The 22,845-nt window shown below is 46.1% G+C and overlaps 2 protein-coding genes across 3 annotated transcripts; one reads left to right on the forward strand and one right to left on the reverse strand.

Moving 5' to 3' along the window:
• Positions 1 to 1,107: 1,107 nt before the first annotated feature.
• On the reverse strand, positions 1,108 to 19,204 carry LOC137876630 (mediator of RNA polymerase II transcription subunit 13-like). The gene is made up of 30 exons (XM_068716381.1): positions 18,361 to 19,204; positions 17,324 to 17,558; positions 16,040 to 16,208; positions 13,118 to 13,263; positions 12,790 to 12,987; positions 12,212 to 12,406; positions 11,941 to 12,097; positions 11,730 to 11,837; positions 10,919 to 11,638; positions 10,607 to 10,823; positions 9,756 to 9,783; positions 9,518 to 9,639; positions 9,282 to 9,372; positions 8,995 to 9,191; positions 8,704 to 8,903; positions 7,586 to 8,475; positions 7,279 to 7,446; positions 6,964 to 7,187; positions 6,649 to 6,844; positions 6,177 to 6,555; positions 5,154 to 5,370; positions 4,492 to 4,683; positions 4,128 to 4,351; positions 3,908 to 4,050; positions 3,597 to 3,755; positions 3,001 to 3,183; positions 2,736 to 2,881; positions 2,421 to 2,585; positions 2,135 to 2,235; positions 1,108 to 2,042 (listed from the first exon to the last, which is right to left on the reverse strand). Exons 1-30 carry the CDS (start codon positions 18,424 to 18,426, stop codon positions 1,910 to 1,912), a joined length of 6,369 nt encoding a protein of 2,122 aa, XP_068572482.1. The 5' UTR covers positions 18,427 to 19,204; the 3' UTR covers positions 1,108 to 1,909.
• A 1,048-nt stretch (positions 19,205 to 20,252) lies between these two features.
• Positions 20,253 to 22,845, forward strand: c18h3orf33 (c18h3orf33 homolog (H. sapiens)). 2 transcript variants are annotated; one of them, XM_068729272.1, is made up of 5 exons: positions 20,253 to 20,410; positions 20,831 to 20,890; positions 21,169 to 21,328; positions 22,131 to 22,291; positions 22,422 to 22,845. In XM_068729272.1, exons 1-5 carry the CDS (start codon positions 20,273 to 20,275, stop codon positions 22,677 to 22,679), a joined length of 777 nt encoding a protein of 258 aa, XP_068585373.1. In that variant the 5' UTR covers positions 20,253 to 20,272; the 3' UTR covers positions 22,680 to 22,845. The 2 variants fall into 2 exon arrangements, with proteins under 2 accessions (XP_068585373.1, XP_068585457.1); XM_068729356.1 differs by having other exon boundaries at positions 22,425 to 22,845.

Below are 22,845 nucleotides of genomic sequence, written 5' to 3' on the forward strand. Positions count from 1 at the left end.
CATTGTATATTATGTCGAAAACAGTCATAGGATAGCCTGTCGAAAAAAGTGAAAAATGGTCATAGTATAGTATGTCGAAAAGTCAATACTATGACATACTATACTATGAATTTTTTGAGTTTTTCGACATGCTATACTATGACTTTTTCGCACCTTTTTAGACAGACTATATTTATATTTTCAGGACTTTTTAAGACATACTATACTGTGACTTAATGACTATTTCATGACTTTTTTGCCATACTATGCTATGATTTTAATTACTTTTTTTCGACAGAATATACAGATTTTATTTTCTACATAAAGTGTAACTTTTTACATTCATTAATTTGAGACAACATGACTTTATTTCCCACATACTATACTATGAATTTTTGGATGAATTACATTTATTTTTCGTGACATTTTTTTTATGACACATTGCGCTTTGACTTTTTTGTACTCATGACATGACCATCTTTTAACTCCTACTATGCTACTAAACTTAATGACAAACTATACTATGATTTCTTCGGACTTTTTTCAACATATTTTTTTCATCACATTTCACAACATACTCCAAGACTTTATGAGAAATACCATCCTGTGACTTAATATTTTCTTTAACATCGTCTTCCATGGGTGCATGGTGGTACGGTTGCCGGCACCGTCACCTCACAGCGAGAGGGGCCTGGTTCCAGTTCCCGGGCTGGACGGTCCTTCTCCATGGAGTGTGCATGTTCTCCCCGTGTCAGCTCTCCGGCTTCCTCCCACAGTCCAACGACATGCGTCTCAGGTTAACTAACTACTCTAAATGGCCCTGAGGTGTGACTGTGAGCGTCTGTCTCTACATCAGCCCTGTGGTACGTCAGCTGGGGTCGGCTCCAGCCCTCCACCACTCTGAAGATGATTCATGGAAGACTCCATCCATTACATGAAGTATTCAGATATTAAACTGTCTTATGACTCGGTACATCTCGTTCTTTCCTTTGATTTTGACCAGATTAAAATATCTATATTTATTGATGTCCACTAGTAAATTGTTGGGAGTGTTGTAGTATTTTTGGTGATGAAGTACCCAAAGCTGTTCAAACGTGTCAAAAAACGAATCAACAAGAACAAAGAGCATAATGTAGACGCACTTTATTCCTAAAACAGAAGCTGCACCATCAGTAGCGGCACACAATTATATGTACACATATACACACACAATTACCTAAATCTGTTATATAAAATATATAATCTGACAATGTACCTTTTAATTCCTCTTCAGAGCTCATTGAGTTACTGTGCGAGAGACTCTGGAGCCGAAGCAGAGAGAGAGGTAAGTCTCGTCCACTCATCGGGTGGGACACAAATGCCCAGGCCAGCTTTTTACTTCATCTTTACAGCATGGCAATAAAAAGGTCTGTACCCTTTGAAAAAATAATATTCTAAAAGCAATCTACAGCAAAATTCACTTGAACGGGTTTGTCCGTGTTGTAATTGAGACAATCACACTTTTTTTGAAACCGATTCCTTTACAGTGAGATGTACACACCCTCTAGGATTTGTAATATATAAAAGATATTAAGCATTAAAAATTCCACATTTAAAAACTTACAATAAATAATATATGCAGGCATTTCATTAAGATAAAATTTCATAGATTGCAATCTACAGTCAATAAAAAGACAATTTATTCTCCTTTTATGAAATGTCCCTTGATCTTCCAAAATGCTAAAATGGATTCTTGGCATCTGATTGATAGATTGATTGGAAACTTGTAGTCAGTCAGTGTTGTGGGAGTATGTAAATGTGAAGGGAGCACTTTAACGCTTCCTCCACATTTGTGCCCTGATGGAATCGGGGATCCTTCACAGCAGGCGATCCAAGATTCGACCGAGCCAGCCGTCCAATCGCATCTCAGCGGTTTGATCCCATTCAGAGTTCAGAGCATGTTCTGGATGAAGTTGTACATCTGGGTGAGCACCACGAAGTGAACAGGCAGACAAGAGCGTCGGTCCTGGGTTGCAGGGTCGCATGTCAGCCAGGAGAGGGCGTTGTATTGCTCTAGAACAAATCTATAATGTGGAACGCAGAAACAGAACTTTAGATCACACACATCTTGCACCATTCTCTTTGTAAACGGACTCTTCTTATCCGAGCGCTTTACCTGAGCACGTCAGAGGTGTGGTTGGAGTCCAGGGGGTGGGAGTGTTTACTGTGCAAGAGCTCGTCTGATTGGACAGAAGACACGTGCAGGTGCAGAGAGGCCTGGGGGAAAAAGAAAGATCGAGACCCAAATCAAGTCATTTGTGCTTCTCAGAGATACAGACCTGAGGTAAACGGTATTAAACAGACACCAGTCAAGCAAAAACACCAACAATTCTCTGGCTGCTGCTTGTGAAAAATGAAAAATAAGCATTAGTTGTAGCCCTACATGAATGTGACCAGCGTACCTTGAGGAAGAGAGGGCACTGGTTCTGGGCTTGAGGGCAGGCCGACCAGAACCAGTCAGGCAGCGGTCCGGCCTTGGCCGTTGAGACAAAGTAGCCCAGAGCCATCGGCTGCTGCAGGATGTTCAGAGCCTCCTCGTGGGACTCCATACGATCGGCACTCTGTCCCTGAAACACGACGTGGAAACAGTGAACGAGCTGCACTGTGAAAATAAAACGCTCTTGTACAAGCGTGCAGGTCAATGAACTTTATGATCTGTAACAGACGTTTAATATCGGCTTTTGTTCCGTCGTCGAGTAATAACAAAGGTGACCGACCTTTCCTCCTTCCCCCCCCTGGTGGAAGTGGGAGCCGGGCGAGTGAACAGGCGACGTTGTGGGGGAGTTGGGCAAAATGTTTATGAGGTCTGGATCCACCATGTCGTTGTCAAACAGGTCAAAGATGCCCATTCCATCAGATCCATCTGCAGAAGAGAAAACCAGGCAGAGAGCTCAGGGTTGGTCACCTTCAGCAGCATTCATGATGAAGAGCACACACAAAAGCGACGCGCTCCTTTGAGGACTCGCGAGCTGCAGATCGTACCGGGATTTATAGGATTGAAGTTGATGTCGATGGGCTCCGACGTGTTGGTGTTGACCTGCACCATGGCTGAGGTGGGGAACACCAGAATGTGTGTGCAGGATGTGTCCTGAGGAGTGCTCAGCTGCGACGTCTGCATGTTGAGAGTGGTGCTGCGACCAAACACCGAACCCGTCGAGACAGAATCTGCGGAGACAAAAGACGGACCATCAGATTTCGACGAACATTGGGTCTCTCTCGTTTCCTCGATCGAGGAGGCTTGCCGGAGGAGCTATGAGCGAGGAAACACCGGCGTGTCCTTTGCGGAAGTGTTTTCGGCACACGTTAACCAATAAGAGGCGTGACACACAGTGGTAATTATCTCAAACCACAGCTGGACTCTACAAATGTAACAGCTGCTTTTGTTTTCATAAACTGTATTAATTTAAGATGATCAATGATTTGTTAAACGCCTGCTGCCTCGACTCCTCTCCTCGCATCCTTCGCGGGCAGGACGAAGACGCGAGGCGAGGGGTCGAGGAAAGGAATCGAGAACGTACAAACTGTACTGGGCTCTCTGTTACAAAGTCTTAACAAACATGTTGCCGTTTCTCTTTTACCTGGCATGATGACAAAGGAACCCTGGGGCTCCATGGCAACCAGACAGGCGCTAAGGATGCTGGGAGTGTCCGCTGCAGAGATGCCGCACAACCTACACGTCTCCTTCAGACGCTTACTGAGCGACTGCAAGTTCCTCCTGCTCAGCAGAATACTCCAGTCTGGACCGGGGGACCAGAGAAGAGCTCATTAGTGTGCATACGTGTGTGTGTGTGTGTGTGTGTGTGTGTGTGTGTGTGTGTGTGTGTGTGTGTGTGTGTGTGAGTGAGAGAAGAAACCGCATGTTCTACAAACACTGCTGATGTGTTCGTACCTCTCAGCTCGCCGTGGCCCATCCTACCAAGCCGGCCAATCACCACCCTCCACGGCAGCGACGTCACCTGCACCAGGCCAAGGCACCACTCCCACAGCTTCTGCAAACCCACCCGCCTGGCTGAGCCCTTTTTCCTGCGAGCCCTGTGTCAGACGTCACATATTTAATATTTAATCGACACAGACACAGTTCTATCAATAGCTAAACGAGCGGGACATACCTATTGGGTACGTCAATACTAATGATGCAGGTCTCCAGCAGCTCTCCATGTTGGTCAGTGCAGGAGGCCAGCAACCAGCGCTGGTCATGTGACAGACAGTAGCCAACAAACAGGACGTTGTACTTCTGGGAGGCCTCGCCAAACGTCTCCCCGAGCTCGGTCTGCTTGTCTTTCACAGGAGCCAAAATGAAGGGCGGCGTGTACAGACGCAGACACTCGGGTCTCTGCGCAGAAGGGAAACGTGTTCGTTAAAAAAAACAGAAGAACCGACAGAGGACGCCGTGTTGCAATGCCGGACTCCGTTCTGGCTTTTCTTTACCGGAAGCCGAGCCAGTTTCAGACACGAGGCCGGAGCGGCACTTACCTCTGGGTTCCTGAGGGCCATATCGATGGCGAGACCGGGACCGAAACCGGTCAGCGCCTTGAAGTTGGTGGAGTTGGGCAGCGGCCGGCGACACTGCGTGAACACGGAGAAGGCCAGCGACTTGAGGTGCTGGCCGTAGAGATGGCGCTCACCGCTGCGCACCGGCTGCAGCAGATACTGGCAGGGAACAATCTGACGAGACATGAGCGACGGTTTAACAGTTTAAACAGGGGCGTGAACACACAGGTCGTCCTTCACTTAGAGCAACCGACTTTTGAATATGTACCATTTTCAGCTTCTTCAGCTAATATTATTATTAAACCAGCTCTACTCTAAAGAACAACACTGAAGCTATTAGCACATTCACACCTCTCGTGTTTCAGAATCCCCTCTGGCACGTTGACGCAATCTCGTTTCACTTTATCACAGGCGTTGCAGTTAGCGCCTTAATTAGTGTCTGCTAATGAGGCCCCTCCTCCTCCTCCTCCTCCTCCTCCTCCTCCCCCCCGTGTCTGCTGGTAGAACCTGCTCTATTGTGACTCAACTGGCCCTCAACCACAGCTCATCAGCTCATCAGCAGACTGCTGCGAGAGACTCAAAGCGTGTGATCTCAACGCGTCTCTCCAGCAATACTAACGTAAGACTGTGTTGCTGGGCTGTACCTGCACTGAGACGGCGTTTCTGATGCGAGACGGCAGGAACTGGAGCATCTCCATGTAGCAGCGCAGCAGGCCCAGCGTGTAGGCGCTGGAGTGGACCTCTCGGTCGGCGTCCTCGTAGCTGAAGGGGTCCACGATGTACACCACGATGGCGGGCGGGTAAGACACGGCGTGGGACTCTCCGTCCGTCGGCTTCCCCACTTTGTCTCTCTCCATTGTGCTGTTGATTTAAAAAAAAAAAAAAAAAAAAAAAGAGGCACATCATGATTTAGAAATCAGTCCGAAAAGAAACAACCACTAAATGTGATTAACTGAACGATGAAATAGATTCTTTGTATGTCAAAAGGACCTAAATTACACTAGATTCTATGTCACAGTGGTCTTCCAATGTCACACGTGTTTGATCACACAGTACAACGTGAACATAGAGGTCTAAATACTCCTCAACAGGATGTAGTATTCAGTACAAAAGTACTGTGCAGTAACTGTTGAGTAGACATCGTCAGCTAAGAAATATTGGAGCAGCCAAAGCCAAATGAAACAACATGGTTAAACAGGATAACGCTTATTTATTTAATAAAGAGTTGTTTATGGGAACCAAAGAATAAGAGCATCTAGGGAAAGCCAGATGTTTACAGTGTCATAAATCCAGATGTTCAAAACTTTTTGTGGTTTTGAAAAAGATCATCATTTGCATCCTTCGTCCACTCGTCGTGTAACAGCACCACCACAACTCAGCTGAGTCCCAGGCTGTCGATAAGTTGTGTCCTGTATTTGCATATGTGACACCGGGTGACATTCATGCATGACATTTATCTCTCTGTCAAACAGCTGTAGACTACAGGGACTTTCACAGTATTTTGACTAAACTACAACAGAATGGAGCGTTCATTTATTGAGATCTAATCTGTTCTCATAGTGTACAGAGGAAGGGCTTTGTTAGTAGTCGTATTAAGTATAAAACAAATAAAAATGCTGTAATCTCTCCATCTGGACGCCTCACTGACTCTCGTAGTGGTAACCTACCTCTCCGGCGCCTCGGTAGGCGCTTGAGGCTGGTTGGCAGAGGGTCCGTTCTCTGCCAGCCCCCCGGCACCCTGTGGGTTTGACTGGGGTCCATTCTGAGACGCGCCGCCCTGCAAGCCCGCCGTCCCGAACGGCGAGTAAGAGCTCGACTTGGCCGAAGCCATTCCCCCGACGGTCTGGGAGCCTGAGGTGGAAGAGGGAGGGGTGCTGTTGATCTGGGCAGGCTGGGCAGAGCTGGTGCTGGAGCTGGTAGTGTTGGTGCTCTGGGGTCCTGAGGAGGTGCTGGAAGAGCTGGAGGTCTGGGAGGAGGAAGAGGCCACAGCGGGGCTGCGCTGGGACAATAGGGAGCTATCCAAAGACTGCTCTGACAGGTACGGAGCTGACAGAAGGTAAACAAAAGAAAATGAGTTAAACACAACCTATGTGACCGTTCAAAAAATGGGATTTTAAGATTCACGAGTCAAGATGTTACCTAGATCATAGCGGCACACTTGAGCAAATAGTTTGAGCTTATTAAAGGCTTCATTGTTTCCGTCTTTGGCGGCCATCTTGAGGAACCAGTCGCTAAGGGGCTGCTCCGTCATGCTCCTGCCTTCTGTGGAGCCGACCTGCAAAACGCCCTCTGGGTGACTCTTGCAGATGGGCCTGTGTTGCCCAAGCTGACATGCCTGAGTACAAGAAGGTGAGATAATAGGAATGAAACCGCGTGAGTCACTTCATGAGAGCACGTACCGTGTTCTCGGGGCATGTCGGTACAAGAGGATTTTGTTTCCTGCCAGGTGCGTACCTCATACATTGCACTCAGATCTTTGAAGAAGGTCTTTGCTCCGCGGAGCAGAGCCTCATTTTCCGGGCAGACGACAACATATCCAACGTCTCTCTGGGAACCAAAAGGATCCAGAAGAAGCTTCTCCCAATAGGGCAACCCAAACGGAGACAGCACCACAAAATCGTACTCGTAACCGACCAGAAAAGTGGGGATGGGAAGAGGCTCAGGAGACTCGTCTGTACCTGCAGAGAAGAGACAAGATGTTCATCTTTAATTTCAAAAACCACTATATTCCAAAACAGATAAGCCTGATTAGATACACTCTCCCCGTACCATATGATCCCCTTCCAGCCATCTTGTGGAACTGTTGCCAAGTGAGCGGTCCCTGAACGCCCCAAGAGCGCACACTCCTTTTCTTCTGAATGGTGTCCTGCAGCACAGGCTGGAGGGACAACAGCAACCGCAGGACGTCCTGAGAGAATAGCTTGCTCATGTCTGCTGCTACAAAAAAAAGAAAAAAAAAGAAGGGAAAAACAAAAGAGAAACATGTTTTAACTTACCGGGTTTGAAGTTAGTAATGAAAGAAAAAGCAAGAAAATAAGCTTGCGGTACAAAGAAATGGTGATACAAAAATACATACATTTGCATTTTGGCCACTGATGAAGACAGGTGCTTTTCACTAGTGTTTCATCTACTTTGCCTCCTGACATATTGTCCATGAATTGCCTGCCGTGCTCCAGGGCCATGTAGCAGTCGTTATAACAGTCTCTCTCTTCCACCCTCAGGAATGAGCTGGGGACCGAGCCTTGCTTGGGGTACTCCACGCCGGCCATCGGGGCAAAAGGGTTGGTGCACTGGTCCTGCAGCAGCAGAATGAGCTCATCCGGAGGTTTTTCCGTCAGGCTTCCGGCCTTGTGCGCCGTGGAAGATCGCAGCTCTTCGAAACACCGCTCGGTGTCCCGACTGGCGTCCGAGCCTCGCACCACGACGTCCAGCTCGTCCTCCAGAAACAGCCCGGCCGTTTGACCGAAACGTCGATTGGTGACGGCGCTGAAGCCACAAGTGCAGGAGTACTGGGCCTCGCCATTGTCCTTGAGGTACACGCCCACATCCGCTCCCCTGATGTTCATGTTGCAGACGCAGACGCAGCAACTGTCAAAGTTGCAGTCCTTGAAGAGGTTCATCACCGACTCGGAGAGGATGAGGGTGACGTAGAGACTGTGAGCCTCGGGGATAGAAGGTACCGTGGCCGGCTCAACGGAGCTGAGCGGTCGGCAAGTGGAGGCAGTAGAGGCGGGGGAGTAAAGGTCAGAGTTGTCATACTTGAGTGAACCCTGGACGCTCGACGGGCCGCGGGGCGTCCGTGGAGTGCGCGGTGTGCGAGGCGTGGGCACCGAGAACCGTGGCGTGGCCGGGGAGGGCAGGATGCCTGTGCCGCTGTTGCTTGGAGGGGCGCTGCTGGACATGAAGGGCGTGTGGGTCTGAGGGGTGTAGGTCTGGCTGTAGTCCGGCTCCACACTGGGGACGTTACTGTTCCAGAGAGAGAAACAGGGATTCAAACGCATTTCATATTATTACCATTATAGGACGAGTCCACAAGGTTCAGACCTAGTTGCCGTTAAAGGAATATATACAGTAAGTGATGTGTTGCTTTTAAACAATAAACATGTTAATGAACATCTGTAATAGACTGCATCCGTTAAAAAGGTGACACACTTAATTTAGTTAGTGGTCCCTTCCCCCACTGTGAACACTGACCTGTCTTTGGTGAGGAGATTGACATTCGTCACTGGGGGTATTAGTTCCATTTTGCCCAGGGTCCAGCTGGGCGTGTACACACAGTCTTCTGGCAGTTTGATAGGCAACAGACACTGGCTGGGTAGCATCTTCAGGGGTGCGTACATGGAACAGCCGATCAACAACTGTTGAGTCTCCGGCTTGTATACAAAGGAGAAGTCCTAAAAGTAAAAGAGAAAGGTTTAAATGGTGAGGTACACTGATGTTTAACGTTTTAAACCTCATACGTAGCAGGCGTGTGGCGTGTCATACCTTTATATCGGATGGCTTCGGGCTACAGAAGCCCTCCTCCACCTCCATCTTGTAGTGGTTGTTGAGCTGGCTGCCATCCAAAAGGGTGAGGCCCGTCCCTGCTTCCAGGCTATCCTTGCTCCCAGAGTTCATGGGTGAGTAACCCTGTTGCTCCAGGGAAGGCGGAGTGGGAAACATCTGGTGCAGGTCTGCTGAGCCTAGAGATTGAAGACATTATGACTTCTCTTGAAAAACACATGATAAGTGGCTCCAATGCGCAGTGATTAAATGACGCCCGGTCCCCTTACTTATGCAAGACAGGGGGTCCGTCGTGGCTGCTTTATTGTCTTTACAGCCAAACTTGTCGTCGGTTCCAGCACCAGCTCTTTTGGATCCAGGCTGTGACAAAACATAAACCATTACATCATCCATATCAAGGTTTCAACAGGCTTTACAGCCCCCCCTCCCCCATCAGCAGCAGCTCTCAAGGCTGAAGAGTAAGATGTTCAACAAACAATTCCGTTAGCCGTATAGATGCTCTTACCGCTAGCTCATCTTCATCCGAATTGAAGATCTTATCCAGGTCGCTGTAGGACACAGCCAGGTCGTTCTCGTGGATGAGGCTGGTGGAGGCTGAGGGTTTACTGCCTGCGGCGCCCTGACCGTCTGCAACGCAAAACAATCAGAGAGGAGACCTCGAATAAGACACCAAACCGCAAATATGAATTATGATTAAATGTCGATCCTCGAGGGCCAGGCGAACAAAGGGATGGTGTTCTCACCGTCTGCTGCTCCAGCATCTTCATCCACCTGGATCCAAAAAAAAAAGAAAGAGAAGAAATCAATCAAGAGCATTGTGGTAACACTACCGGCCTCACAAGAGCTGTAGCTGAAGAAAAACAGTCTGAAACCGGCCAAACTAGAATTTCAGTAAATATCTGAGGCAGGAGTAAGTAAACAAGAGCAGATTGTGACAGGCATTCGATGCTGATTTTTTTTTTTGGTCAATGCAAATATTGTGGTTCAACAAACTTTTTTTCATAGACATGCTGAACATCTCAGGTTCAGGTCGGTGCTTTATTGGGAGATCGGAGCAGATCTTAGCATGAGCTCCTGTGCCATGCTAGGTAGGGGTGGAACGGCTCACAAAATTCTCGGTTGGATTCAACACAGCGGTGCCACGGTTTCAATACAGCAACAAAAAAAGCCAAATCCTCACTGGGGAGACTCTCAAGGGGGCGTGTCTGAAGAACATGGCTCTTCATCTCCCGTCCAGTAGTGAGGTAATGTGTCGTTACAGTCAGGTAGCTTAGTGTAGTCCGTGACGTCCGGCCGGCTGTTGTCAGAGCAACAGCGGGTGCTTCGGACATTTTTCCTGCTAAGCTAGTTTTGCATAGCGTGTAGAATGTTGTTCTTCCGTGGAGGCCGTGTTGAGCGCAGTGGCTCCACCGAGAGAACATTATCCTTCCCACAATTTAAGCTTCTGCATTTTCCAAAATGTATTATAAAATTTTTCGATTGTTCGGTTCGTGATGCGTTACCAAACAGTGAGCCTCGTACCGAACGGTTCACTACGAATACGTGCATCGTTACACCCCTGAGACTAGGATCTCAACCCCAGTCAGGAACCCACCTTGTGTTTCTTGCTGCCCTCTCTCTCGGCTCCAGACTTGTCCTTTTTGTCAGTGAAGCTGAACTCCTCGTCTCCCTCTTCAAAGGCGTAAGGGTCTGGCTCCTCGCCGTGTTCTCCGTCTCCTGTGGCCGAGGCAAGATGGCTGTTTCTCCGCTGGGCGTAGGTCCTGACCAGCTCCTGGGACACCTTCAGGGTCTGCGTGGAGCCCGACATCAACCTGAGTGGAAAGACATTGTGCAGAAATGCTCAGACAGATACACCAACAGCTACTTTTGTTTTAATGCAGCTAAAGACGAGTCATTTTACACTTACTCGGTGACCGACACGACACTTTCTATTCCTCCGCTTCGCCCTGAATCATCTCGTATTTTATCCACAGGTAGCTGGGGAGTCAGGAAGTTGGATGCCTTCTTCCTGGGCAAGTTGAAATACTTCCACGGGTTGTGGGTGGAGTCTTCATTGGGGTTGATGGCGGAACCCACAAAGACGGTGGGTTCTAAGGTTTCACTGTAGGCTGGGGGGAAGGGCAGAGGAGGCATAGGCATGTTCTCCAGCTGAGGTTCCTCAGATGTGCCCTTCTGTGGCAGCAGACAGGGCTCCACTGACGGCGGGTAGAACTGTTGGTGAATGGGCGTGGATGAGTTCTTCATCTCGCTCGGAGTCATGTCACCTTCTACGTGATCGCAGGGATGCGGGCTGAGTGGAGGGGGAGGCGGGGATCCGACGAGGTCCGCGGGGGGGCCGTGCGTGTGCAGCGTCGGGGCTTTGGAGGGCCCCGTGTCCACGTGGTGCAGGCTGGGATACGAGCCCTCCTCCTGTGATCTTAGACACAGCCTCTGGGTCTGCGGCTCCAGCGACTGCTCCTCGCTCACAGAGTTGCGGTGGTGAAAAGGCGTCTGCGGCCTCTTCTGCTGCTTCTCCCCCTTTTCCAGCTTCTCGCCCAGCTTGTGCTTAGGGGCCGGCTGGGCAGGCTGGCCTGATGAAGGCGGGTGTCCTGAGGTGCTGCTGGACCGCTGTTTCTGACTCTTATGTCTGTGTGGAAAAGAACAAACAACGCTTTCAAGATTCTTTCTTGTAAACATACAGCAAAATCTAGAGTCACTTGTGATTGCCATCGACATACCTTGAGCAGTTGCAATGTGGCCTGTGCGTACACTCCACAAAATCCCAAAGTCCAGTGTTGTCTGACTCCTCCTCACAGGTCCCATTGGTCAAGGTAGTAAACTTCCTCCTATTAAAAAAAAGGGGCAGATTAGCAAATAATCAGTCAGCATGGAGGGACTACTTTGACTGGCAATGGTCATTTTTGGAGGAAGAGATGTCACTAAACATACTTGTTGCCTGTACGGTTGATGTTATACTCCTGCCACACAGACTCAACCATCTGGCTGGCCAGCCTCCGAGGGATTTTACCCCCATGAAGAGTGTTGTTAGAGCTGTAGCCATCCGACGCAGACGACAACTTGAGCCACCTCTGGGAAGGCTGATAATCTATGAGGGAAGAGGAGACAAAAAATAAATAAAACTTAGTACGCAGAATCTCTCAGAAATAAAAAGGCTGAGACCTGCGTTCGTTGAGTTCTGGTCGCTATGCGGCAGTCTTACCAGTCTGAGCCTCCTCTGGTGACGTTGGAGGTGTCAGAGTGACAGAGGACATGGCAGGATCTCTGTGAGCAGCCGGGCCCTGCTGAGCACCGCACAGGCTTCCTGAGGTGTTGACGGAGCCCTGAGGGACCACAGCAGGGAGGTCCGACAGGGGGAGGAGTACCAGACAGGAAGGGTAAACCATCCTTACTCCGGCTGCAACCACACAAACACAAAGTTCAAAAACTTCATCATCATTTGTTCCATTTTGCAGTAATGTAACCAACCATTTCCGTAGTTAATTTGATGGTTTGGTAATTTATTATCTTCACTTCAGTTCAATCAAGGTTCTGATCATTTAAACAACAGGATACGGAAGGAGAATACCTGTAGTAGGCAACAATGAGACCACTTTGGGCTCAGTTGCAGCTCTGCGTTGATCTCCAGATCACCCACTTTCATAAAAAGGTTAATGTAACACTAACCTACTAAATCCTTTGGCAGTGACTCCCATGACGTTACAAAAGTCTGTTTCTCAAACCTTTCCGACCCTCTACCCCGTCTGCACCGCTCAGACATCCAGCATTATGACGTCTTACCGACAAGGACCTCCACAGCTGCCAGGGAGTCGTCCTCCCAGTCCGTTTCCTCCATTTTGTCTTCCTGGGCCTGCTTGGGATTGGGGCTGATGGGATAGAACTGCCTCCACTCTTCTATGAGCTTCTGAGTAGGGTGGTCTGACATCTTAAACGCCTGACCGGTGAGGGTCCCGTTCAAGCCATACGGGCTGAGGATGACTAGAGGGGCAGAGAGCAATCACAATGCTTACGCTGGATAACTAATAAACCAAATGGAAAATGCATTTTAAAAAAGGCATATGAAACATTTTTTTTTTTTTAACATTGTGCACAGCTGGCGTCGTCCTACCTTGCAAGGGGCTGGAGCTCTGCTGGGCGAGGCTGATGTGTTCCTCGTTCAGCCGCTGAAGAGGCTGATGTTGAGCGATCTCCACACTCGTGCACACATTGCTGTCGCCGTGTACGAAGAAGGTGAACGCACAAGACAGGTGCTCGCTGCAGGGAGGGTCAAAGATCAACAACAAAAAAAAAAAAGAGAGTTTAGAGAGATTTGTCCCAAAGCATAACCAATTAACATATTAAAAAAAAAAAAAAAAAACACTTTGCAATCAGCACCAAATAGCTAATGTAAACCATTCATTTATGGTCCGGACGTCACGGTCCGGTGCATGCAGTCGCACACGGTATATAGATTGATGCACGTTAATGACCGAGAGCGAGGTCTGCCCAGAAACCAAGCTGGCAGCTTGAGCTGAGGTTAGCCCAAGAAGCAGATTGGCACGCGGGTCAGTCCCACTATGTTGAGCAAAAAATGAAAACTGTGGAGCTGGAAGCCCCACCGGCAGCTTCCCAGCAGCTAAAGCAGCGACGGGAGAAGAGTTGTGTACAGTGGGGAAAAATATGATCTCAGCCTCGAGCGAGAGGATTTTGTCCTTCTTTGACACTTTCACTGAACAGTGTCTCCTGTCACGGGGTATGAACCGAATCAAGACTTCTGTGCATCGTTACACCCCTTGAAGTCTCAATCAGTTATTGTGAAGGAATGACACAAAGGGACTGAAAAGAGTTGAGATAATGTGAGAAGTACAATTCCTCGCATATCTGGCTTTAACCCAAATCATACTTTCAGGTGAGAGAACATGAGGGCTGCACACTCTGAACCTTTATCAAACTTTCTTGCAACTCACGGGCTAAAAATGTGAGTCAAAAATAAACATGGGAGATTTTTATAGTCCTGAAATGTTATAATAATAATATTCATAGTTATTTTCTTACTTCTGGAGGGCCAGGCGGCTAAACGCACTAAAATAGTACTTGTTGACATGGTTGCTGTAAAACCACAGTGCACACTCAGCATTTTCCAAAGACTGCCCTGCTCACCAGCCAGAGAGAGACGGCGACAGCGAGACTGACAGACTTTTATGTCGGCCGTCCTGCACTGCTGCTGCTGCCGCCGCCTCAACGCCACACTTGTAGACATCTTTATGTAGAAGAACAAGCTGAACACCAGCGAGCAAGAAATCACCTCCTGTTCTATACCAACAACTCTTTTATACAGCCGCTAAAACTCTCATTGACAAAGCTGCCAGAGGGAACGGAGCCAAGAGCGGCTGTGCATCAAACACGAGTCAAGCTTGTATCAACAGAGCCAAAAAAAAAAAAAAGAAGTACCGGCTCAAATGAGCTCGTCAGGGAACTCGTCAGGAAACTCCAGGATACACCAGCCCCCCCCCCCCCCCCCCCCCCACACACACACTCAAGAGCAAGGGAGCGCTAAAACGATGTCACCGCCCATGTGTGCAAGAGGAAAGGAAATACAGCCGTGCAGAGACACACTAGGTATTCATGTGCTGCTGCTGGTTCACATCAAGCTTGTATTTCTACTGCACAGACCAGTTCTACCTAAACGTGGAGGTGTGAACATGAAACACGACTCTGGAAGTGTTCTGCTATTACCTTGGACGAGACTAAAATGAAAGAGAAAGTGTGCAACAGGCGGGATGACTTCTGCTTGACAATGTGTCACGCTGATGGTGTAATTATAACATCGCAATGATCCTGTCATACTCTATCACAATTTCACATAAGATTTAAACTCTGGGAATGCAATGTTTCTCTGAAAAGTGCAGGATTCTGGTGACTTAAAGCGACACGAATCTTGTTCTAAATGCTTTTTTTTTTTTTAAATTAATATGAGTTATAAACTGACCTCAGATTATAAAACTGTATACGAGTTATGATATGTCTAGTGTCATGGTTACATTCGTTTAAGCTACTTTTTGTATGAAATTCTGTCTCATTCCCATAAATCAGCTTATAACAACAACAACACTGAAACGATGCAGTCACAAGCACCGTTTCTACAGTTGAATCACAAATGGGAATTTTAACAGGAATTGTTATGGGACATTTAAAGCACAACTTCCAGAACAATGAAGAGCCCGGCGAGGCTTCACACACACACACACACACACACACACACACACACACACACACACACACACACACACACACACACACACACACACACACACACACACACACACAGCAGTAAACAGTCGTCGGCCTTAAACGAGCAGAAAACACTGCATGCATGCTTCAAAAACACCCAACAAATATGTCAATCCACCTCTTTATACAGACGACTGTACTGCAGCAAAGCTTCTTGACCAGACCTCTCAGACCAAATACTGACTCACGTTCAGCCCTTCCACACCAGCAGGCATCCTGCTCTTCTGCCACATCAATCTGCAGTGATTGAGCAGCTTCTTCTGCGTTACAAACAAACTAGCTCGAGGAACACGTAAGCTCGACCGCTATGATGCGGGTGGAAAAAAGGAGCATCGGTATCGATACGGCCTTGTCGTCACTAGTTCAGCTTAAAATAATGTCAACAGCAGCATGTTTATATTGAAACATGAAACAATCTCCTTTTTACTGGACGGAGTTTTGTTGTGAGGAAATGTTGAGACTCATTAAAAAGAGCTTAACAATGCCAAAAGTAGAATCAGTTCGGATTACAGTCCATCAGTGAGAGAGAACAGTGGTTCTGTTAAATAGAGGAAAAAGCAGAGCAGCAGACAGCGGAGTGAAGCAGAACCATGTTGAATACCGACAACAGGTTATTCCCACAGATCCAAACAGAAAGCAGCCCAGCTGGAACTTGTCTTGACATCTTGATAATTAGTCGAGTCTCGGCTGCCAATTTCTCAAATTATGGTAGGTCATAAAAGTGTGTTGTTGTTGTTGGCGGGTAGGAAGCGGCGCATACCTTTTATTAATGGTCTTCTCCTCCTTCTGGTATGGCTTAACGAACCACTTGCCGATGCGAACAAAGCTGCGGTTCATGAGACACCGCTCCAACAAGTTGTGGATGGCTTTGAACAGGAGTGTTCGACACTCGTAGGACAGGCCACTCTCCCACTCACCGTCCTCCTCACCTGAAACAAGGCAGACACATCAGACCAGATGCTAACAAAACGGACCTCTCTGTTTCCTGAGGAGCCGCCTCGTGTCAACGGTAACCTGGGGTGTGCCAAATGGTTCTGACCCGTAGGGGACATAGTTTAAATGGTAAACAACTCACCACAGTAGTAACTGAAGTGACAAAAAAAAATCTGATTGGTTATACAATAACCTCATCCAAAATAAAAGATAAGTCAGCCCCTTAGATGTTAAGGTGAATGGAGACAAAACATTTTCATTATATAAAATGAAACATTATTGTAAAAAGATTTGAATCTGTTCCACAGATGAAGCACACCCATGGATTTTTTTGAATGCTGCTCTGTTCAATGATATTTCATTAAAAAAAACAACAACACACACACACAATGATTAAATGCAAAGTTCAAACTACAAAATAAACCCTCCAAATGTTATTGAATTTCATCTGACATTGGTGGATATGTGTTGCTGCTCTCTCTGTCTCTGTAAAGGCCAATCTGTGCTGTATTCAAGTTACACCTGACACTCCTGAAGACAGGAGGCAGACTACCTGTTCACTAAGGGGAACTGCTTCACAAATATGAAGACCATCAAAGCTAGACCTAAAATCAAGACTGCGTTAGGTGACTCTGATGCGCAACACCTTGCTATGATGCTACCACACAAACTTGCACCTGCGTGGCTGAGAGCCAGTGGATTCCACAAGGCTTTAAACTTTAAAAGACCCGACAGAAAGAAATCAGGCTATCGCATCTTATCGTCGTCAGACTACGCATCATTAAAGCTGCGTTCAAAATATTTGCTGCAGGTTAGAATGGTTGGCGCGGTCTTCAAACACTAAACATGTTTAAAGATAAACAGCAGTTCTTCGCAAACGGACCGATTTTGCCTGCAGCTTTTAATAACATCAACTACCACACACTTGAATCTTTGTTTTGAACATCGAGGCACCGATTCCAAAGCCCCGGAATAACTGGTTGTATTGTATGTGAATGTGACGATCATTTAGGGTAGATGTCAAAAATATGGTTGCTATTTACACAGGGGAATGAAATATATTCTTAGTGTAGCCAATTCTGACGAACATGGAGATGTCGCATGCACTTACTAGAGAGCTCATTATGGATTAGTTCGGCAAAACTGGGGTCGTCCCCCCACCAGAAGAGCCAGAGCTCTCTGCGACCCGGGGTGTGGTGCCTTCTCCACACACTCAGCACATCTGCCGTCAGGCATCGGCTGAAACTACACAAGATCGGGTCCTCCTCGGTCACAGGGAACAGGATTGGCGAAGAGGTGGGTCCTTGCCACACAAAACGCCGCCATTTTATTCCAGTCAAATCAGCCTAAAGAGAAAAACAATGTGAGAATGAACACAGCATAGCTGCACAGCATTAAGCCAATCATCTGTTGTTGACTGCATAACTCAGAGCTTGTGTGTGTGTGTGTGTGTGTGTACACAGGAGAGGAAACACACACACACACACACACACACACACACACACACACACACACACTAATGAGAAGCTGAAGACTGCTGTCATACAGAAAATCACTTTGAATGAAAAAAAAGCTAAAAACAGACTTGCTGTCATCTTGGAAAGTTTTGCAATACTTTGTACATGTGACACCACAATCATGACTGAAACATAACTGTCATGCAGAAATGTAGTCAGCAGTTATTAATTACTACCACTGACACACCACTGTCTAAAATAAGATTCGTTTTTCTAATTTAAAACTATTTGGCTTACCTTCCATTATGTGTATCATGTAATATTAGTGTCACTTCAATTATACAAAAACATGATGTCTTTGACAGGTTCTCAATAATTCGCCTGTTGGCTTGACCTGTAACCATCACGTTACTAACATTAATGCTTGTTGAGTATTTCTGTAACCAAAGCAGTGTAAACACACTATCGTGCCATTTTCACGGTCAACTCTTTAATATAGTTAATTTGCATTGTGTGCTTTCTATATTATGAAAGTTAGTTATATCACGATTTGCAAGTTGCAGGCCCGATGCCTTCACGCCAGTCTGCAACTGACGTTACAAAGCTTGTTGCCTGATTAGCCAAAATGGCTTTCTGGCCTCTCAGTATCATAGCTAACGCTAGCTAGCGCAGAGAGCAGTGTGTGTCTTACCAGGCAGAAGAGATTGGAGTGGCAGTCCTCCAAACTGGCCCCGTTTGGTACAAAGCACGAACTCATCCTTTCACTGCGTGGTTGTAACGTTAAAGTCCATTGTCTCAATCACCATCGGGGGCAATAGCTGATGTAGTGAAGTCTCTGGCGGAGCGCTGTTCTGTCGTAATTATCCCGTTAAAGCGCTAACCAACTTGCTAGCTACAGCTAGCTACCGCTAGTCAACCAGACAACTTGTAACCGGCGCTAGCCACCGCTAGCCCGGTAGCGCTAAGCTAACGTTAGACAGGCAGCCAGATAGCGTCAACTGAAAGCTTTTAGCTATTCGACTCATCAATCCTATTTGAAATGTATTGTCTGATCTGGTTAGCCGCAAGCTTGCAGCTACGTTACCTTAACGCCAAATAGTCAACGTTAACATCACCCGAAAAGACTAACGTTGAATCAAACACCAGAAAAGTTAGATGCGCAATAAAAATAAGAGCTCGAAAACTAAAAAAAACTTCACCCCGAAAGCTTAGTCCCTGGTGTGCTAATGCTAATGCTAGCTAGCTGATCTGAAACAATTTCAAAGCAAAGGAACTCTCCCCTCCCCCTGATCTCTGCTAGCATGCTAGCACAAAAGCTAACATACCAGAGCTCCAGCGCTAGCTTGCTAGCTAAATAAAACAATTAGCTACACCGCCCTCCTTTTCGCTAAAACCATCACAGTGCTCCGTCATAGTAAAACTACTCTTAAAACAGACGAAATGCCAATTTAGCGAGACTACTCATCGGCTACTTTTCTCTGCCAGATCCATGGGTCCTGCAGATTTCCATTATTTCAGTTCATGGATTGAATTCTTTAATGGCGGCCAGGAGGACAACTCTGCCTCTCAACTCCTATTGGCCAATTTGTGGTAATGGGGGCGTCATCCGTCTTCAAGTAGCTCCATGACTTCACAGTTTACAAGATGAGAGCTCCGGTGCATCTGTCATACAGTCGGTGGTCACTCCTCAGCGATGTCTGTTACTAAACATGTCTCACTTTGCAACATCTGCTGCATGCGACTGCTATAAAGAACTGACTTTTTTTGTTCACCATCAATGGGGACAAATGTGCGGTTTTGCACAAAATATGAATTATTATAAATATGCACGTCAATAAGAAGAACATAATATTTTCTGTCTGAGCCTTTTTGCTTTGTGCATTGAAATACAGGCTACAGCAGGTATGAAGTTATCTAGGTCAAGTTGTGCAGACAAAGATGGGGACCTGATTCCACCGGTAGGCTACAGGCTAATAGATTGATCATTTGAATCTCAGTTGCAATGGACATGAACTACTTACTTATATATATATATATATATATAATATATATATACATATTTAATGTGTGTGTGTATATATATATATATATATATATATATATATATATATATATATATATATATATGTATACATACACACATAAACATGTATTATTTATATACATTTATATATATATATATATATATATATATATATATACACATTTATATTTTTATTTGTATTTATATATTTAATGTGTGTGTTTATACATATATATATATATATATACATTTATTATTTATGTACATACACATTTATTATTTGTATATATATATATATATATATATATATATATATATATATATATATATATATATATATATATTTATGCTTGCTTAAATTAGCTTTTGGCAGAATAACTTACTTATATTAATATTTACAGTGCCAAGTGAAAATGATTGCAATTTCTGTTTTTATAACATATGCATTCAGGCGCACGTTGACGCCATCCTGTCGTATCCAAACCAAACCACAGGGCGGAGATTGTACTCAAGCGAACGCCTCTTGTGCGTCCCTCCCATGTAGGCGGAGCGTCGCGGATGCATCGCAAATGTCAACAACATGCCGGAGTCTTCTGGAGAAACAGAAACTGACGAGGCACTGACTGTCAGACAACAAAGAGATCAAGGACATCCGTCGTCTCGTAACGTCGTGTCTGTAATATCTCAGTTCGCAGATGATAATTTAACACTCGTGCGGGTAGGAGTCTCTCTTGTGTGACCTGGATTTGACTGAACATGAGTGTGCAATGTAGTCACTTCATTGCCAGGATGTACGTGAGCCACGTGCATCTACGTTTAATCTGTCAGTGGGTGGCAACATGACACAAATCAAACATCTGGACTGTGTGTGTATATATATATATATATATATATATATATATATATATATATATATATATATATATATATATATATAAACAACATTTGGGATCTTCCAAGTTCCTCCCAAACTATTCCTCCATATGAAATGGTGTCACCACACTGACCAGATCCTGTCCTTCACCAGTTGTTCCCAGTGGGTTTTTTGATGATCTTGTTTCGTTGTCATTATCCTACAATGTTCAACTGTTATCCTGTCAACTGTAAACCCGTCATTGCTCCTTTGTCTCTCACACAGAACATAAGCACAGGACTGGCAGTTGCTGGTGTCATTGTAATTGCAAGGAGTATCAAACTGGTAAGAGGATTAAAGCACACACTGGGGCAAAGGGACCCTCAAATTACAGACTCAGCTTTTTTTGGATTTAATGAGCATGTACTGTTGCACAGTAATAACCTTTGTTTCACGTTCAAATGTGACACTAATGCTCCTCAGTAAAGTGGAAACTATAGATTCTTGCAGTCTATCGGCTTCTGTTCTCTCCCTTAATTCCAAATCTCATTGCGTCTAACGACATTAGACTTGTAGTATGTTATTTAACGTGGCCACTCGGCTGTCTCCTCCCACCTCTTCAGGTCACCACGTTTCAAGCTGCGTCTGAGATCCCCGCTCGCTTTATTGAGAGGAACGTCAGCCTCCGTGGGAAAGTTCATTCGATCACAGAGAGAGGACTTGAAGTGGAGCATGTCCCAATCTATCTGCCAGTCGTCTCTCCGTTTCTTTCTAGACACAAAGGTAAGAGCATCCTTTGAGTGCAAATCAGGAAGGTGAACACACACACACACACACACACACACACACACACACACACACACACACACACACACACACACACACACACACAAATATTACAGCTTGCCTCATTAGTTCAACAGCATGATCAGTTACTGAAGGGGCAGCTTCTTGTCTTGTTATACCCAAAAATGTCATTGTGACATCTTTGCAAATGTCAGACTGTTTCATTTCATCATCTCTTCATGAGTGAGAGTGACGGGTAAGCTTGTTATCTCTGTTATCAAATTATGGTGTTCACTGACCAATAACGTCAAGCAGCTGATGCGTCGTACAGAGCGCTCCATCAGCATCTTCAGCGTGAAGGACTCACGTGAACAGATTGGCTCTCGTCGAGTTAATTCAAATATTACCTTCGTCCCACTTGACCTCCCGCCTTTTAAAGCGGATTAGACCCATCGCTTGGGACTGTGGCTGTGCACAAACAGGGTTAACGTACATTTACTTCATAGGTGTGGTTGGCCTGCGTGTGCTGTTTTTCATATTAAGTCTCGGCCAATCAATTAGATAGTTACTGATATGAAGCCTAATCTTTAGCTTAATCTAACGTATTTATGCTTTTCAAAATAAGTTAAAAAACAAAGGTATCATTTTTTTATTGATACCAAAACTCAGGTATCATATCGGGTCTATAAAACCCAGCCCTAATGATAATCAGTATTACAGTGTGCATAACTACGGATCAGCCATGTCCTATGCTTTACTGTAACACGCATGGTCGATGGCTCTTTCGTGTCCTCGTTAGGTGGGTGCAGGTCCCCGATGCTGGTGCATCTTGCCGGCGTGGAGATGACTCCAGAGGGCAGGGCATGGCTGCAGAAGAACTTGGCTCCTGCCCAAACCGTCTGGCTAAAACTTCTCAGCCGAGAAGACGACATGCTACACTGTCTGGTGTCTCAAAGCAGGGTGAGTAAGTGAGACGAAGGGAGTGGGGTCAGTGGAGCACCCTGAAAAAGTACTTGTATACGTGTATACATGTATAGTAAACGTATACCTGGACTTTATGTTCTGTAAAGTAATTTCCTTGTCTCTCCAGCAGGGGTCGATGTGGAGCTACTGTATCAACGAAGAGGTCCTCAGGCTGGGTCTGGCTCGCGCTGCGCCCCTGGTCGGGGTCCCGTCTGACTCTCGCCTCTACTGGCGTCTCCTCAAACGGCTGCACAGGGCAGAGGTCAAGGCTGAGAGGAAGGGGCGGGGACTGTGGAAGCAGGACGGCCTATGGGAGAGAGCCTCCAATGTTGTCAGAGACAATGCTTTATTCAGACTGATGAGGAGGATCTTCAAGAAGACCTGAGACTGATGGTTCTGATGGTCACGCATGATAGATATGCTTATCAATGCAATGAAAACAGATTCCCCTGATCTTACAAAACAAACGAGAACTCTAGTGATATATTTGTGTTTTTATTTCCATGTTTCACAGAAGTTTGAAATGATTAAACACACATTTCAAACCCTGA

Source organism: Cebidichthys violaceus, unplaced genomic scaffold, assembly GCF_023349555.1.
Source record: "Cebidichthys violaceus isolate CVI_PGR_0920_01 unplaced genomic scaffold, fCebVio1.0.p SCAF_1, whole genome shotgun sequence".
In the NCBI taxonomy this organism is placed as follows: Eukaryota; Metazoa; Chordata; class Actinopteri; order Perciformes; family Stichaeidae; genus Cebidichthys; species Cebidichthys violaceus.

Bases quoted from the DNA above. Each gene is read 5' to 3' on its own strand.
- LOC137876630 (XM_068716381.1), bottom strand. From the start codon at position 18,426: ATGAGTTCGTGCTTTGTACCAAACGGGGCCAGTTTGGAGGACTGCCAC. The intron at 7,188-7,278 runs GTACGGGGAGAG...TCTTCTCTGCAG, and splicing joins GGCTGGAAGGGGATCATATG to GTACAGACGAGTCTCCTGAG. The intron at 4,684-5,153 runs GTACAGCCCAGC...ATGTCTCGTCAG, and splicing joins GAAACGCCGTCTCAGTGCAG to ATTGTTCCCTGCCAGTATCT.
- c18h3orf33 (XM_068729272.1), top strand. From the start codon at position 20,273: ATGCCGGAGTCTTCTGGAGAAACAGAAACTGACGAGGCACTGACTGTC. The intron at 20,891-21,168 runs GTAAGAGGATTA...CCACCTCTTCAG, and splicing joins TTGCAAGGAGTATCAAACTG to GTCACCACGTTTCAAGCTGC. The intron at 21,329-22,130 runs GTAAGAGCATCC...TGTCCTCGTTAG, and splicing joins GTTTCTTTCTAGACACAAAG to GTGGGTGCAGGTCCCCGATG.